At 39.5% G+C, this 19,058-nt stretch overlaps 1 protein-coding gene across 2 annotated transcripts in view; it reads left to right on the forward strand.

Annotated features, from left to right (window-relative positions):
- PTPRN (protein tyrosine phosphatase receptor type N) overlaps positions 1-19,058 on the forward strand; it is a 45,495-nt gene that overhangs the window by 9,105 nt on the left and 17,332 nt on the right. The window contains exons 2-11 of one of the 2 annotated variants that reach the window (XM_039354423.1): positions 7,768-7,818; positions 8,738-8,851; positions 9,604-9,709; positions 11,581-11,764; positions 13,170-13,485; positions 13,609-13,701; positions 14,217-14,254; positions 15,362-15,687; positions 17,578-17,664; positions 18,577-18,656. In XM_039354423.1, coding sequence (XP_039210357.1) covers positions 7,768-7,818; positions 8,738-8,851; positions 9,604-9,709; positions 11,581-11,764; positions 13,170-13,485; positions 13,609-13,701; positions 14,217-14,254; positions 15,362-15,687; positions 17,578-17,664; positions 18,577-18,656 — 1,395 coding nt within the window. The remainder of the gene's footprint in view (positions 1-7,767; positions 7,819-8,737; positions 8,852-9,603; positions 9,710-11,580; positions 11,765-13,169; positions 13,486-13,608; positions 13,702-14,216; positions 14,255-15,361; positions 15,688-17,577; positions 17,665-18,576; positions 18,657-19,058) is intronic. The other variant, XM_039354424.1, reaches the window with a different exon arrangement.

Raw genomic sequence — 19,058 nt, forward strand, 5'->3', positions numbered from 1 at the left:
TGGCACAATTCTACCTTCATGCTATAAATATTTTTAGTATATTTCTCCATGCATCCAGTAGAAGCCTATCTATGTTGTTCCCATGGTTTTGCTGGTGTTTCCAGGAAGTTGCTTTTTTGAGAGTTGAAACAATTTCCTGTTTTGGCTGTTATCCTTGATTAATTTGGGAATTTTTGTTAATTATTTTGGTTGGTTCATTATTTTGTGTATTACAGCTGAATTCTATTTTGCATGCTGATCATGTCTGTCACCTTGTGAATGTGCATGTTTTAAAGCATATTTGTTCTTTAGTAAAAAGAAGGCAACTGGCAAAATGTAAAAGGTACACATATTTTAATAAAAAGGAAACCAAAAGAAAAAAGATTGCATGCAACAGCAAGATATAGCAGCAGCAGCAGAACAAAAGCATAAGCAGTAATTGTATTTTAAAAAAAAAAGAAAAGAAATCCCCATCTCCAGGTACCTTTGGAATTAGAAAAGGTTTTCAGCAGTGATGGGAATGTAAGTAGTAAAAAATGAAAGAAAAAAAGCTTTCTAGGGAATACATCTTTGGAGCAATCACTTTGGGCAATTCTGTCCTTTGAACCAAAAAGAGTATATAAAAGTAGATAAGAATTACATTAAATTTCCAATCTAGGCTAAATGGTTAGGGCTGTTAGTTTTTGATTATTAGCGTAGTAGTATTTGAAGATGTCTTTGTTGGATGACTGGTGCATATGGCAGACTCTCCCAGACCCAGTGTCATACACCGAAACCTCCATGAGAGTAGTCCACATTTTAGATAGTAAATGTGCAGGTCAGTTATATTGCACACTTTCCTCTTCTAAGTGCAATAAACTCTGAAGATAATGTGGCTGTGTAAATAGAATATGGGTAGAATTCTTTACATTTTATGATATATTTGAAAGACATCATAGCACACTTGGCAAACATTTGTTCTAGGAAATAGCCATCTACACTTAAATGAATTTTCTCTGTGTTCTTCCACTTTTCCCTCTTGGTCACTATTCACATGCATTACATTTTATAGATAGAAAAGTGTGTTGCCCTCTTGGGAAGAGAAGTAGGAAACTGCCAGGTTAACATAGGAAAAGGACACAGCAGCCAACTCTGCCATGCCCCTTTACATCTGACTTTACCTTCACAAACAGGTTTTTTTTCCTCCATCCCGTTGAAAAGTATTTGACTCTGGGCTTGATACATCTCATCTGAGAAGTTTGCAAGACAATTTGCACAGATATTTTGACGTGTGGACACTTCTTTATCATTTTTTTTTCTTTTGAAAGAAAAGTGATAGGGCCCAGTTAAGATGTCACCATTGCCTAGATTTACTAACCCTGACTCGTTCTTATATCATTAGGAATGGAGGATCTGCCCTTTCTTTGTAACTGAGTATCTTTTGCTGGCTCCCGTTTTAGAGATTGGCTGTGGTGTGTTTCAGCACCATGGTTAGCTCCTGACAGTCATTTTGTGACCGGCTTTATTTAATTGTATGGTTAATTAAGCTTAGAATAAGTTTTTTATCCCCTGCTCAGTGTTAAAAGGAAGTACAACATCAGAGCCATAATGTTGCATTCAAGGCATTTTCATTCTTGGGTTTTTTTTTCTATTATGCAAATGTTTATTTGTCTTAAGAACACCAACTTCTACTCATTCCCCTTAAAAAGAAACAAAGATAATAAATAATTCATGTTTGGTTTTAGTGATTGTTGCTTTGATATCCCTTAATTGCTTTTAATTAATTTGTTCCTGTTTCCTGCAAGCAGGGTATCTAATATTTTGGCTATTTCTACATAAACCTGAATAATTTCTACAAATTATTTGTATTATATTTCTGAAATTGCAAACAGTGATTCTGCAAGGATCCCACAAGGTAAAGAAATATTTTGACTGCAGAGAGGAAACCAGTAATTATAATCTCCTCCTCTTGTCCCTAAAGGGAATAAGAACCAACAACCCAGAATGTCCATATCACTCTAATGAGAATCAATTACTTTCTTTAAAAGGGGGAGAGAAAAAAATTAGGGGAAGTTACAAATTAGGAGATCTTTGCAGGGAGGGATTAGGATGATTGCTCAGTTATTTATTGTGGATTATTATGGGCAGGGAGGAGGAAAGAGAAAAAAGAGTTTACCACCTTTTGATCAGAGGCAATGTTAACAACTGTGGGGTAATCATCTTACTTCTGCATTCAGCAATGTGGAAGTCTTCCGTTGTGGAAGCAAGTTGTCTGAGATTGAAAAGGTTGAACCTAAGAAGAGCTTCTCAGTAATAAATATACAGGATCCATGCTTAGTGTTCTGTCATCTTTATGAATCAAGTAATTAACAGGTAGATCAATCTTCTTGACATGAAGTTTCCAGGAGAGTTTGTTTCTCTCCCCCCCGCCCATCTTTTATCGTCATTGTGGTGCCACCCAAATCTTTTGGGCTTCAGCTTTAGTAGTTATTGACTAAACTGATTGAAACTTCTGGGAATTTTAATCCAATATATTTTAAGGATATTTTAGCAGACAAGAGCAGAAATCTCCCTGGTTCACTCGTGCAATAGATACATCTTTTTCCTGAGTTTATATGATATTCCTAATGGAAAGCTGCTTTTATGGTAGACTGGAAATGGTATAACAGAATAACAGAGTTGAAAGAAACTTTGGAGGTCTTCTGGTCCATCCCTCTGCTGAGGCAGGCTACCCCTATACCAGAGGTAGGCAACCTTGGTTCTTTTATGACTCGTGGACTTCAACTCCCAGAATTCCTGAGCCAGCATGGTGGCTCAGGAATTCTGGGAGTTGAAGTCCACAAGTCATAAAAGAGCCAAGGTTGCCTACCCCTGCCCTATACCATTTCAGGCAAATGGCTGTCCAATCTCTTCTTAAAAGCCTCTACAGCAGTGATGGAGCCCCCCACAACTCCTGGAGACAAGCTATTCCACTGATTAATTGTTCTCACTGTCAGGAAATTTCTCTTTAGGTCCAGGTTGAATATCTCATTTATAAGTTTCCATCTGTTACTTCTTGTCCTGCTTCAGATGCTTTGGAGAATAGGCTGACCCCCTCTTCTTTGTGACAGCCCCTTAGATCAGTGGTGGCAAACCTATGGCACGGGTGCCAGAGATGGCATTCAGAGCCCTCTCTGTGGGCATGGGTGTCATTGCCCCAGTCCTAGGCCTTCAGCTGGGTTTTATAAAACCTTTTCGCTTTAGGCCACCGCCGCCATGTGCAAAAAAAAAAAAAAAGGTTCAATCAATCAGTCAATTTCAACTTCTCGTGGGGGGGAAGATCTTGCAAAGTTGGAATTGATTGATTGAACTTTTTAGTCCCACCCAGTCTGCCGTCACCACCGCAGCCACACCCAGCCAATGGGCCACACCCAACCAATGGGCCACACCCATCCGGCATCCGACGATGTACAAGTGGGTTTTGGGTTGCAGTTTGGGCACTCGGTCTCTAAAAGGTTTGCCATCACTGCCTTAGATACTGGAAGACTGCTATCATGTCATCCACTATCCTTCTCTTCATTAGTAGCAATACCCAGTTCCTGCAATCGTTCTTCATATGTTTTAGCCTTTGGTCCCCTAATCATCTTTCTTTCTGTTATCTACATTCTTTCTACATTCTCAAGATTTTTTTTACATATATTATGCTGACCAAAACTGGATGCCGTATTCAAAGTGTGATCTTATGAAAACATTATAAAGCGGTACTAACACTTCACATGTGGTCATCTGATATGAGTGGGCTGTGTTAGGGTGCATCCATCTTCTAGAACAGCATCGTCCCAGAGGTTTGTATGGTCCAGCCTCATACAAGCTGCCCTTAAAAAACTGGCTGTTCCCCCAACAAGTTGCCAAGTTTGAGAAACACTGTTTTAAATGGATATATTCCCCACCACCACCAAATCAGAACCCTTTGGCACTGCTTTGGGACAGCTAACTCACAAAGAGCCAGTGTTACATTTGTATTTGGCTGATTGCTTTGGACTCCTGAGTCGGAAATCTCTGAAAGCCAAGATTAAAAGTGATCCAGTTTCCATATGTAATTTGTGGATTCATAAACATTCTTCTCCACATTTATATCTCCCCACTGTGTGTCCTTCTAAACTTCTAAAATTGAAATCCAGACACATCTGGACAGATCCAGTTTGGAAAAAAATGGTTTAAATTTCACATTTGAGAGCCAGCACAACCTTTTCAAGTAAAATCCAAACCAATTAGAAGTATTTATAGTGAACAGAGTTACAGTCCACACTGTAGGAGACGACCAGGCCTGATGGTGGGATTAAACGCATCATCAATTTGGAGTGGCTCAATTCCCATAAAGAGACCTAAGTCTGGCCCTCCTTGAAGTCCATTGACTCTTATTTAGTGCCAAATTGCCTTAACAGTTAATAGATTCCTGTGTTTAGGGAGCATGTAATAAACCCGAAACACAGAACTAAGCTGTTGTTTCTGGTTACTTGCTCTGACGCTGCAGTTCACTGGCGGTTAGGATTAAGTTCCTTTTGATGGGATGAGATGTGTATGCTATTAGGGAAGGGAAAAATGACGTTTTGGCGTTTTGATTACTGTGTAATTTGTCAAGTACCAAGCCAAGTTGTATTCTGTCTGATCTCTCTATTCATGTGATTATTGAGACAATTTTTAGAAATCTGTTTACTAAAATTGATTAATATTGTTATCCAGGTTTAATAACAGGATATTGCCAGGAAGACAAAACCTGAATAGTTCTTACTTATCCATTTTCTTTAGCTTGAAAGCAAAGTTGTTTTGGTTTCTGATTGCCAAGTGTGTGTTGACTCATCTTGTAATTCAATACCTTATTAGGAACTATAGATAGATATTGTGCTAATTCATTCCTTTAAAATTACTTAAAACTCAAAAATTGAACTTTGTTTCCACGTTTCTATCATTTTTAATATGCTACTTCAGATGCTTCCATCCTGACATTCCATTCTCTGCATGTTTAGTTCTCCCTTTGAATAAGGAGGGTTTTTTAAAGGGTTGTATGGAGCTTTTTTCCAGTAACAAGAAAAAGAATATTTGGACTGATGATAGATTTCTTAAATTAATAACAAGCCATTATTTGCTGTTTATTTCTATTATATGAGATTTTTTTTAAAAAAAACATAGAAGGTAAACATTGAAAATAATAGAAATGAAATTAAGAAAAAATAAAAAGTGCAGTAGAGAAGAAAATGAGAAGAAATGTTTAAAGAAGCAACTTCTGATCCTCCCTACCACAGACCCTACTGATTGTGGCTCCTTCCCAATCAAGATTATATCATATAGTTCACTTCTTCCTATATTCAACCCTTTTCAATCACTAAATTCAGAAATCATCATGTCAGTTTTTTCAAATCGTTTTTAAAAATGATTTGAGCAAAAAGTCACTAAAGGATTTCCAGTATTTTAAGAAAATGTTTATTGTTTCATCTCTCATTAATCTTTTGCCATTTCTGTTTATTTTGTCATCTTCACAGTCCAAATCCTCCATAGTGGGTTATTATTATATTATTGTATTTTTCCACCTTTGCATATACAGTAGCTCCTCTGCAGTTACCATGTATAAAACCAATCTTTCATACGTCTTTTATAATTAGCTACTCATAAGTCCAAATAGAAAAAAAAATCTGGTTTCATCAGAATGTTACTTTATTAAATTCTTTGCCTCATCATGTGTATTTGCTTATTTATTTATTAGTTTATAATATATAATACAAAAATATAAAAGAAAATAGTAGGAAAATAGGGGAGGAAAAAGGGAAGAGGAAAGTGTGGGGCAAGGGGAAAAAAGAAAGAAAAGGTGTTAACTTCCACTCCCTTTGGTGCAATAGAATAAGATAGTAACATCAACCCTCAGCTTTTTACTTTTACATAATAATATAAACTAGCTATTTCTATAACAACAAACCTATTAAACAATAAAACCCCAAATCAATGTTTCATTTTTTTCCATCTCAAACACAAAGTCCAGAAGCAGTTTTCAAGTAGAAACAAAAGTAATTGTATTTTTTTCTTTGATCAAAGCAGTCAATTTGGCCATCTCTACTAAATTCATCAACTTTTGCAACCATTCATCCACTGTAGGAATCAAAGTCTCTTTCTATTTTTGTGTGTAAAGTAATCTTACTGCCAACATATATAACATCAAAGTTCCACATTGTTTTCCAAGTCTTTTTCCATTAAACCCACAAGAAAAATTTCTGGTTTCATCATTATATTCACTTTGAGAATCTTCTCTATTAAGATGTGAATTCTACTCAAATAGTTTCATCATACGTATTTGCAATCAATGTTTTTTCAGTCTTTCACAAGTCTGCCATGAATGGTAAAATATCTTTTCATGCTTTTCATATTTTCAACAATGATTAGAATTATACATTCTTTACATATCTTAGAATCTAAAACTTACATAATATCTCTGGTATCATATACCAGTGGAACATCATTTCATAGACATTTTCTCTTAAATTTTAACAATGTGAAATTCAGTCTTTTTAACCACACTTTTCTATTGATCTATCTATGTATTATAACCAAAATTCTTAACCCATTTCATCATTTATTCTTCAACTTGTTCTTTTTCTATTTTAAATCTCAAAAGACGTTTATACGAATTAATAATTGTTCCTTTTTTAAAAAAGTCAGTTGTTTATTATATTAATAATATATATGACTAACTAGATGTGCCTCAACCCTATGTGGGTTGATAGATACATTGCCTTTGTATAGTATGGACAAGAAATCAAATGGATATAAAAAAACTAAATGTAAGTGAGCATATGTTGACATTTAGTTATTTATTATGTCTCATTATTCCCCCATTAAAAATTATTTCCATCAAATGAGAGTGGAAGTCAATTTCTTCTGCTTGCTTCGTCTGTCAGTTTCTGCAGTGTTTGGTACTTAGTTTGCAGTAAACATTAAGGTGAATTTCAATTCTTTTTCTGAATGATTGATGAGAAAGTATATTTTTGTCTATCCCTCAGTGAATGTCTTTCAGGTACTTCAATGTAAAGTGGATAGAAGAGCTTGAAACTCACTTTTCTCATTGGATAACTTCTCAGGGGTTTTTACAGTGGAATTGAAAATAATTGTTTAGGCTCATGTATGTTCTGTGATCTTCGTTAGTTCAACTAGGGCTACAGAAACTTTTGATAGCTTTCATAGAATCACAACCTTCCTAGGGATTGTGAAAGGTTGATGGTGCTATGTTCTATTTATGAGCAAGCCAGGACTTTCCAGGGTTTAAGAATTGCTTGCACTTTTTTTTTTTTTACAATTTTTTAATTATGTTCAACTTATTTAGAACTTATATCTTGGGTTCCTATTTTGGGAGGGCTAATAGCTCCTTTGACATTTTGAAAACATGTGGATACTCAGAGACCATGGCTGCACAAGGATGTGCAGATTAGCTGCCACAGTGGGTATTCTAAAAAATTAAATACTAGACTAGCGTGAGGACTCTTGAAGACATTGGGGAATTTTAGGATTATTCCAGATTTTCTATCACATTATTGCAGAAATCTGCATCACTGAATTCTCTAAGCTACTAGTGGTGCCAAAAACAAGGCAAAAAACATTCTTACTATTAACTTTAATGCTTAGCATTGGTACTTGTTTAACTTGCTTAATTGAATTCAGCCTTTACTCAATATATGGCAGTCATCTGAGATAACCTCATTTCTAAATTAACTATCCATGTTTTAAGGAAAATCTCTCATCTTTCTTTTCCTTTCTATCTCTCTGTGTGTTTTTTTTTTCCTGCAGGCTGCTTATTTGACAGGAGGCTTTGCTCTCAGCAGGAAGTCTGTGTGCAAGGTAAATTAATATAGCAGGGGGGGGGGGAGTTGTGGCTAGAAGACAATCAAAAGTGTTAAAATAGTGGGGGGGGGAGGTAACTCTTGCCTGTTGCTAGGGAAAGATGTGAGCTGCCTTTCCTGAGCCTATGAATTCACGTTTTATGCAGGGAGATGGGAAGTCAACAGTAGGGTCTGGTCTCCCTTCATTGACTGACACAACTTCTTTCAGTGTTGATAGATGCCTTTGATATTAAATCTGCCCTTGAGACTGCATATTGTTGTTGTTGTTGTTGTTATTAAAGATTTAATCTTCAGTTCGATTCACAGACTGGAACTGGTAAAAACGTAACAGTTCAATCCTAATCAATGACCTAAGAGCTGTTAAGGTAGCATCTGAATATATAGGCAGTTGTTATTATTATTTTACATATATTACATATCTATATATTACAGCTATATAGAAATATCAGTCCCCCTGGGTAAATAAAGAAGAGTCCAAGAGTGTCTGCTTAACTGTTGAGAACATAATGATTTTCCTTTTCCTGTTTCACAATGTACTGGGAGTGGGGAATCTGTGTGATCCCCATGTTGCTAGGCTACTTATCACAGCGTTCTTTTGAATGACAATTCAATTTGAAGCCCTCCATTGTTAATTATTCACATTGTGCACATTGACCTGAATGCTTGTCCCTAGAGGGCTTACTTCTGGAAAAGTCTGAAGCCTCAGGTCTTCAAAGCTTGAAGAAGTGTATAATTTGTTCAGACCCTTTTGGTTTTTAGTGGACCATCAGAAAAGATCCATATACAACCCGCCATGCAAATTATATCTAGTATGTCTGGTATTATTGGGTGCTTCTTTTCTTCTTCTCCTCCCCACTCCGCCCCTGCCATTCCTGGTACATGTAGACAACTATTCTGTGAGTTTGTTATCTTTCCAGATGGTTTATTTGGCCAGTGCCAGGAAAGTTCATTGCGAGACCAGCCCTACTTTCAAGTCACTGCATCAGTGCTCCAGCGTTTGCAAGCTATTCTACGGCATCTTATGGCACAAGGTGAATATCTGCAGTTAGAGGAGAAGAGCTAAGGATAGGATAGGGAAGTGAGCTATCCCTGCATCAGGCAAGATTTTGAGTGCCTCTCTCCACCCTTAATACTAAAGTCAGAAACATTTTTTTCTCTGTATCAGATTCATAATACAAAGTCCAAGAGGAATCTTCTGGCACCTTTCCAAAATCACAAATGTTATTTAAAGCATTAACTTTTACGAAGTGCAGTTTCCTACAGAGACATATTCAAACTATGCCTCTTACCAATTTTTGGAAATATCATATATGCCGGCGTACAAGGCGACCCAGAGTATAAGACAACCCCCGTCTTTGTCGCCGAGCCACATTCCTAGAACGTCGTCTTATACGCCGAAAACTACCAGTATTTCCAGCATATAAGACGACTCGGCGTATAAGACGACCCCCAGTATCTCTTACTTTAAACCTTGCATATGAATGTGTGCCATTGATTAAAATGTTTACTTCAAGCTGCTAGAATCTACCCTATCTAGAGTTCAGCTTTCTTCAGCGATTAGAGTAGGGTTAGACAATTTAGTTTTCCCCAGATGTTTTGAACTTTTAAACTCTTGGCCTGCATGGAGAACTGCAAGAGATAGGAAGTATAATGCAAAACATCTCAAGGTTATTGGACTGCTTGCTCCTGAATCAGAGGATACGTATCGTTTCAGCATTCAAGTCAATATTCAGTTTTTGTAGCCATGTACTAATTTATTTTAACTTTCTATTTCCCATATCAGGTTTATCATGGCAAGATGACTTTACACAGTATGTGATTGCCCAGGAGATGGAACACATCCCTAGGCTTTATCTTCCTTCTTCATGGAATTCTGCAGCTGAGGATAGGTAGGAAGAATAGTTTGGGATGTAGCTGCTGCTATTTCTTAGCAAATAACTGTGGTTTAGTTGTAGGTTGTACTCAACAATAAACTATCTCCCTTCTTTAGTACAACCACCTGCTTGTTGAGCAGAATGGCGTGTAAAGTGTAAAGCACAACAATACACAAAGATAGTTTGAAAAACTGCTGCAGTGTATTGATTATCAAGCCAAGAATTAAGCATCTCCAGATCTTTCCTTCACTAATCTGCCCTTCAGATGCCTGGACTTCAAACCCTAGAATTCTCATCAATGGCCATCAGGTCTGGCTGGGGAATTCTGGGAGTTGAAGTTTCTATAGCTGAAGGCAACCAGTTTAGGATAAGTTGTTGTATACCTAATTGGGAGAAGGTTCCACTGAAGTCAGTAGAGTTTACTGTTGAACGAAGGCAGGGTTATACTGGATTGTACTATTAAGACAACCAAGATGTGAATCAAATATCAACTGGAGGTGAGAGGGAGAGAATATAATATTTTTAAAAAATGGAACAAAGAAACAACATACCAAACCACAGTATAGAGTGAACTAGGATTATAAAATGGAAGATCCTTCTTTAGGCTCTTTCTAGTTATCGAAGAAGTGAATCACCTTATATATTATCAGGCCTTTCCTTTTTATTTATTTATCAAATTGATATGCTGCTGCAGTCAAAGTCTCTTGTCAGACAATAAGGCGTGAAAATACAATGAATATAGAAGCTGAGACAGATAAACCCTAAACAAAATACAGTGGTCCTCAATTTACAACCATTCGCTTAGTGACCATTTGAACATAGTGATTTATGACTTCTTTTCAAAGTTATGACAGTTGCAGCATCTCTAAGGTCATGTGATCAGAATTCAGACACTGGGCCACTAGTATGTATTTAGGAAGGTTGCAGTGTCCTGGGGTCATGTGATCACATTTTGCAACCTTCTGACAAGCAGGAAGCCAGATTGACTTAACAAATGTTTTACTAATCCAACAATTGCAGTGATTCACTTAACAACTGTGGCAAGAAAGGTCATAAAATGGGGCAACATTCACTTTACTGTGTTGCTTAGCAACAGAAATTTTAGGCTCAGTTGTGGTCGTAAATTGAAGACTACCTGTATGTGGCATCAAGCTCTGTCTCCAGACTTTTCCAGAAGGCACACGATTCGGAGGCAGGCGGATCTCCCATGGGAAGCCACGCTTTTCGCTTTTGTTATAAATTGCCAAGATGAGGATTTGATTGAAAGAAAGGGAAGTTTCTGTGCTGTTCTCTATTGTGATCTAGTTCCACACCTGCTAGAAAATAATCTTTTTGTCACAGCGGATGTTTGCAGTATGCACTGCCGGTGCCTGGATCACGATCTAATCAGTATTATAGTGAGGGAGGTGCCAAGCTTTTACAGCTCACATTCCCACACTTGCATCAGAGACGTTTTGTTGGCTACTTAAAAAGCAGAACTAAATTGTGCCCTCTAGCCAGAAGCACTCCTCAGGCCCTATTATAATTATAATTATAATCATATGGAAGATACCCTGGCGGAATAGGGCTTTGAGTATGGCCATTAGTTACCATGCAGAAATTGCCCCTTGTTGAACTAGAAATAGGGAACTTTTGATCCCCAGTTTATTCTCTAACCCAGGGGTAGGAAACCTCGGCTCTTTTATGACTCATGAACTTCAACTCCCAGAATTGAATTGAATTCTGGGAGTTGAAGTCCATGAGTCATAAAAGAGCCGAGGTTGCCTACCCCTGCTCTAACCACAACAAACTGCTCAAAATCTTCCCAAATGGAGTGCCACATAAGCCAGTTAATGGATGGGTAGGTGGATGGACAGACATTTTACCCTGGAATGTCCCCTTTACAGGTTGCCACCTCATCACCTAGTTCCCAGGAGACCCTCTTTGTCATCTCAGCCTTCCTCCCCTCAGGGGGCTCACCAGCCTCCTCTGCCCCCAGCACTCCTGCAGAGGTATCTGGAATTGCTTTTGGCCTCTCAGCCTGAGCTAAGTCACAAGAATGTGTTCCTGTCTTCTTATCCTCATTACCAGGTGTGTGTATTTCAATAACGCTACTGAGCATCGAGGAGAATGGCCTCAGCCTGCTTACTGGCTGTGAATGAATTGGATTCAATGCACTTGGAGAGCACAGAGTTAGGCAATGTTGCTGCTGTTGTTGTTAGTTGCAAAGTCGTGTCTGACCCATTGTGACGGACTTGCTTATTTCCCATTGCTTGGAAAGCTGTGGCTCTCCAACTGTTATTGGACTATTATTCCCATAATCACAATACTCACATTATCAGGCTGGATGGGATTGATAAGATTTGGAAATGAACAACATCTAGACAGTCATAGGTTCCCCACCACTTTTTTCCTTTTAAAAATAGTGCCATTAAAATAATAGCTCTTTCCCAGAAGAACACAGGAACAAAGAGTCAAGTTACTGATTGGACCATTTCATGGTTCTTTATAGCAATACATGTAGCACTTGGACTTATATACCGCTTCACAGTGCTTTACAGCCTTCTCTAAGCGGTTTACAGAGTCAGCATATCGCCCCCAACAATCTGGGTCCTCATTTTACCGACTTCAGAAGGATGGAAGGCTGAGTCAACCTTGAGCCGGTCAGGATTGAGGGAATCAAACTCCTGGCAATGTGAGCAGAGTTAGCCTGTGATACTGCATTCTAACCACTGTGCCACCACGGCTCTTATTCTTATCTAGGATCCCTCTTTATGACAAGGAATTGATTATGGGGGCTATAAATGCAAGGCACTCTGTAACTTAGCTATGATACTCCAATAAATCAACTTCAGTTCCTAGGATTCTCAAGGAAAACTGAGAAAGATTGTTGTCTGAGAAAGGGCCAGTGTCAGGTCCTTTCCCTATTTGCATCTAACTCAAGGCAGGAGAAGTGTGACAGCCTGGGCCACCCTGCAGCTGTAGGGGCTGCCCAGGGAAGCCTCTCCTGTTTTAACAGGCAGCCTCTGTGATCTCATAGATCATCTGCCTCAGTACCAGATTTTGACAGATGGCTAAAGTCTAGCTATCTGTCTAATTCATTTACCAATCACAACAATGTTGAAAAAGGGGAGGGGAGCAAAACCAGGGGGTTTCTCAAATGGCTTTGCTTAACAATGTCCTGCAAAGCTAAATCAGTATACCCCCATCTCTAGAAGAAAGCCAGAGTGGAGACTTTAGAGAAAGAATAGAGCAGCAGTGTTATGCCAACGTGGTGTGTGTATTGGTGAATTCTTCACAGATTCAGTGAAGAAAACTTCAATTTGGCAGCATAGCTCCTGCTACCTCCAAGGAAATCTGGGGAGGCTTCATATCAGAAACCCGGAGAGCCCTTGCAAATGAAACAGTGAGCTAGATTGTCCAGTATTGTGACTTGAGTTTAAGACAACTGGTTTCATTTGTTTCTAAATCGCCTTTCTGTGTACTTCTACTTCAGTTCAGCTATCCAGATGGCACCTTCCAGGGCAGTTCTGGTGGTCACAACCCAAAGTCTCCCATTTTCTTAGACCAAGCTGCTCCTTCCAAGGTCTTCATGAGCGCCAGCACTGCTCCTTTCTATAGGGAACAGCAGGGGCTGGATGGAAGTCAACTTCTCCAAGACCTGGGGGCACTTTACTTAACCCAGGAACAGACAGGTAAATCCAGAAACAGGGCTGAGAACAAGCAAGATTCCAAGATAGATTATCCTCTTCAGGACAGTGGTAACAACCTTGAAAACAGAGCAGAGTCTCAAGCACACTCCACCGAGCCAGGTGAGACTTTTCTTATTTTTCAGTGGCCCTCTTAAGAATCGTTTAGCTTATTCATCTTGGTTTGAAAGCCTTGATGATGACTCGGTTACAGAAGCAACACCATCCCCTCCTTTCTATCCACAGACAGACTCGTACAGAGGCTTACAGCAATATTCGCCAACTATGGGATTAAACCAGAGGACATGATTCAGTTCCTTCAGAGTCCCAATAAACATGGTGAGTAGAGGGATGAGGACTTGGAGCAGAAGAGGCAGCAGGAGGGATGGTTGTAGCTGGAGGAGAGCGATTGGAGGAAGGCTTGTGTCTGGGTGTAAAATAGGAACTCTGTGGACTGAATCTGAAGAGAGGAGACTCCGTGCTGCCCCTGTGCTAGCTCATGCAACCCAGGCTTAAATTTGTGCTGGCTTCACCCCAGAATCTGTTTTTCCTCTGTTGGTATTTTAGCTCTGGAGCCTATGACATGGCAAACAGAGAACATGCTTGATCCTCCGCAGAATGTCTTCCCTTAAGTGCAAGGGTAGGAAACTAGTAACTCTCTAATGGTGGACTGTGACTGCCATGACCATGGGCCAGGCTGGCTGGGGCTGATGGGACTTTGACAACATGAAAAAAGCTATAGATTGTTAACTTCTCCTTCACTACTTTGAAAATCAACCATATTAAACTTTAAGTGTTTTCCCCCCCCCTCATCTTAGAAAATAAGCATTTTCCTTCTCTAATTCTTTCCTTAGCTGGTAGGCTTGAACAAGAGGCTCTGGAGTCCAAGCGGGTAAGTTTACCAGTTTCTTGATCTATATGGATATCTTTGGGTTTCTACAATGTCTCGTCCCAAAACATTGAAATGTGCTTTCCTATTACTCATTGGAAGATACACTGTACTTGAGCCAACCTCTGGATATGAGAAGTAGATTCCTCTAAGCTGCACTTGAGTTTTTATTCTCCTGCCATAGCATACAACTTGCATGTACGTGGGGCAGAGTCATTTTTGTTTTTGTGAGTTGGGGGAGGAGTTGTTAGTCTCCAAAGGCCACAGGAAATGTGGAGGGTGATGGAAGTTGTTTCTGAACATAGCCAGAGTGGGTGGCTTGCCCAGTTTAGTAGGGGGGGTGGAGAGAGTTCAAGGAGCTCACCTCATATTATTGATCTAAACCAGTGGTTCTCAACCTTTTTAATGCCGCGACCCCCAACTGGTCGTAAGTCGAGGACTACTCAACCGGTCATAAGTCGAGGACTACTCAACTGGTGCAGCACCGTTTGCAGAATGGGACTTTTGGCGGGCTCAGCAGGGCAGAGACAGCCTGGACAATTCCTATTGACTTTTCAGAGCCAATAGAATTAGACTCTATTCAAGAGAGTCTATTCTATTGGCTTTCAAAAGCCAGTAGAATAAAAGGGAGTAGCACAGCTAAGGAAAAGGAGAGAAAAAATGGCGGACTGCGTTGTTTGGCGACCCCCGTGAAATGGTCGTTCGACCCCAAATGGGGTCTCGACCCACAGGTTGAGAACCACTGGTCTAAACATTTACCTAAATCCCCAATTCATTCTCTTCCCCCTGAAATAAGACCAAACAGTTTGGCCCCGTACACTTGGGGCAGGGACTTTGGAGATTTTCTGGGGCCACGTTTAGACTATAATTTGCCTGTACCATCAGAAACCAATCCTCCCCAGCCAATTCTTACATAGGTGGCTCCTGCGAAGAGGAAGAAAACAGATCAGTACACATTCAACCTTGAGGATGGAACCAGCAACCTGAGGCAGAATTTGAGAAGGGAATTTGCAAGGCTGCCTATAGTAATAAGCAGGAGTTATCAAGATAGCTGTGGGTTGTTGGTTGAAGTGTTGAGCACTAATGGGTGACCTTTCCATCTTTATTCAGGTGACAGAGGCAGAAATGCAACACAGGGAGGAGCCGGAGCCAGTCCCCTCTCAAGAAGACTCTGTCAGTGTCATTCCCACAGAGGGGCAAATTCAAGCACACAGGGAGAGATTTGGCTCAGCTGGGGCCCCCATGTCAATGACAACATCTCCCCCAGACTCACAGAAGCCCTTAAGCCCCGGGGAAGGTGATACCAGCAGTCCTGAGGAGCAGGGGATGATGGTGAAGAAGAGTCGCGTGGCAATAGGTGTACTCAATAAGGATGGGGAGCAGCCAGAGACACCATTGGCGGCAGAGGAATATGGCTACGTTGTCACTGACCAGAAGTGAGAGAAAGGAAGTGACTGGGGAAATGAGGGAGGGGCAAAATAAAGGGGCGGATCCAGAGAGGCAAGTTGTATCGATGGTCCTTAACTTATGACCTATTACTTACCGACCATTCAAAATGACAAAAGATTCCCCAGGTCTGAAATTCCAATGACTGTCTCCCCCCCCCCCTCCCATGATCATGTGAGTGTATTTTGGGCTCTCGGCATCTGGCCTGCATTCACAGCTGTTTGCAGCAGTCGTGACCATATTTTATTGCACCTTTTGCTGCAAACTTAGCATTTACATGTGGTTTTTCGGAACAATCGTTGCAAAAAAAAAGGTTGTAAAATCAGACTGGTCATGTGAATGACCCGCTTTACAACTCCATTATAGCCGTAAGTCGATGACTACCTGTCTGGCTTGGTTTATTCAAGGTGTGGATGCATTTGACTAATGCATGTGTGAGATGGATTTGGATCAGACAAGTGCATCTTCCATCATCCCAAAGTCATGCTATGCTATGCCAGACTGGCTGCTAGTCCAGGCTGTTTGGGCCTAATTAAAAATGAATCTATCTGGAGTGAACAAATTTGGGGCAACCTGAGCTATACATTGACAAGTTCCAGCAGATAATAGGGTGATACTTATAATAATTACTCTCATTTGCATCTGCGCAGTGGTTGGACACATGCATCATGTCCAGCCATACTATGATTGATTTATTTTTCACTCGGTGTGACATGGAAAAGAGAATCAATGAATAAATTATGGTTTGTTATAAAACAGTCTGCTGCAATAGCAAAGTCAGGGTGCATATTGGATTATTAATTGCAACTGTGGATTAATATAACCTATAACTTGGGAGCACAAGATTTGTTGGGTTTTCTGGCTTGTTCTTGGCTAGCATTTTAGTTCCATTCAAACCTTTACCCAATTCAAAAGATATCCAAAAAAGACTGAAAAAGAGGAGACAGCAAATGTAGGATGAGCATGTCTTGATTCATTAAAATTACTAAAAAAACTTACTCTGATCACTTGTAGCTTGTCCAACAAATCATGGTTAAAATCAAGTATGGTTCAGTGTGATAACTGCAATTATTGTGGTGCTGAATACACATAATTAACATAGGTGGGACAATCCAAGCAAATTAGAGGAGTGGTATAAGGTGGAATAGGGAAGGGCGGGTATGTTGGAAGTCAAGATGTCAGCCCCACTAGATAGGACACTACAAAATCAAATCCATATGATGGATAAATCTACTTTGACTGAGATGGGCTGTGATAACAGACCCTTGACAAATCTGATTGTATTGTACCTCCTCCCCTTCAGTAAATTAGGGAGGTCTTTGTCTGAGTCACTGCCAAATGTTGTCTCATTTTTCTGGACTTAAAATAGTGTCTGCCCCTTTTGTCTCAGTAACAATTCCTGCAAGATTATCTTCTTTACTCTTTACACACTGGGAAGTCCTGTGATAAAATCGAAGGTTGTAGAAGTTAATGAGTGACCCTATTATATTTGATTCACTTATCACAAACATACAGATTTTTCTTTTGTTTATTGTGGTATTTGGATAAATCAGATATGAACCCCAACAAATGGCTAGTATGGTTGAGGTACTTTTACCAGCAGAAGATCTATGAATATGTAAGGTGTTTGCCAGGTGATGATTAATATCCAAGATGGATCACCCACAGCAAGGATTCCCAACCACGGCAACTTTAAGATGTGTGGACTTCACTTCCTGCATTCCCAGCTGGCATCCAGCTGGGGAATTTTGGGAGCTGAAGTTCACACATCTTAAAATTAATTACCTAAAGGTATTATTTATCTGCTGTTTATTAACCCACTCTCTTCTCGACATGCTTTTCCATTAAGTCTTGACCTACTGCATTTTTACCACCTGCAGGCCATTAAGCCTGGCTGTTGGCATTCACCTCCTTGAGACCCTGGCTGAACATGTTCACTTATCTACTGCCAGCTTCATCAATATCAGGTAAGTGATATAGCTTAGTTGAGGTCTAGGAGTCCACGAGAATCTGAAGTGTGCTGTTATTTGCAGTGGTTCTAGAAAGGGAAGAATCTAGTGAGAAACAATCAGAGGAAGTACAGGTGACATAGTTAACCAGAGTGTGATGCAGTTCTCTTAATGAACAGTTTACAAGGACTTCCTTGTATCTTGAGGTAACTTTCCCCAATTTAGTGCTCCTTAATACATTAGGACTGTAACTGTCAATATTTGTAGCCAGTTGGCTATCCTAACATACTTGTAGGGCTCCATATTGCTTTGGAATGAATTATATCTCCTATCCTATATCTCCTATCCTATTGAGTTCTCATTATTGAGTGGCTAAAACAAAGTCTTTTCTTTGTTACATCTCAACAGGACTCCTTATTTTCTTAAGTAATGAACCCTTGTGCATATGAGTAGGGACCTTTTTTAGCAACTATGTACTTGCTCTGGATTTTGAACTACCATACATTGGGCTTTAAAGCACAACTTGAGGTCTTTCACATTTAGTAAAACCTCTGAGTTTCATTTATTTATCTAAGAAAAGGTTTGTGGCCTCCCTACTTACTCTTGGTGACTCCAGGCAGCTTATTAGGATAAAACCCCAAAACAAAAATAATACAAAAAAACCCCAATAACCTCCCCCATCCCCCTGGCAACAGCAATCATATGAATCACTTGATGGGCTCCATGTCATTCTGGAGTCCCGTGGTTCATTGGCAGAACCATGAATGAAGAGAAAACTAAGATAACCTTACATAAAGGGCATTTTAAAGAATTATGATGGGTAGCTATAACAGAGACATCTTACAGGGATGGTCAAAGAAAACGTATTTGTTGACTGAATGATGTGGTTAGTGAAAGCAGAATCCTAAATTCAAATCTCTCCTTATGTAGTGTGTTGGGTCCAGCTCTCACATTCCGCATCCGTCAAAACCACCAAAATTTGTCTCTGAATGATGTCGCCAATAGGGCAGGTAAGTTGAGAGCAAATCAGTAGTCACAATTATACCAGTTCTGTGTCCTAGCCTTATCAGGACACTAAAATATTTTGTTTAAGAGGTGCAGGATATCTTCTATGTTAAAGTAGTAGTAGCATACTTTTTTGGAACTTGGAGCCAACCCATTATTATTTCTATTACTTTTATTGTCAGTGTTACTGTAAACATTATTATTTTAGAATGTTCTCTTCTTCAAGAAAGGTATAATCAGCTTAGCAGAAGGTTTGCTTGGCTGTTTTACTTTATTTTGCTTGTTATGGTGATTGTTTTTTTTTTCTTTTTTTAGTAAAAATCAATTTGGTTTGGAAAGATGACTTTGGGGTCCATAAAAGAGGGAGCAAAGGAATTCCCTCTATCATAGTATTATCCTTTCTACTT

The sequence above is a fragment of the Crotalus tigris genome, unplaced genomic scaffold (assembly GCF_016545835.1).
Source record: "Crotalus tigris isolate CLP2741 ecotype Arizona unplaced genomic scaffold, ASM1654583v1 scf7180000018550.1270297659:1495590, whole genome shotgun sequence".
Lineage (NCBI taxonomy): Eukaryota > Metazoa > Chordata > Lepidosauria > Squamata > Viperidae > Crotalus > Crotalus tigris.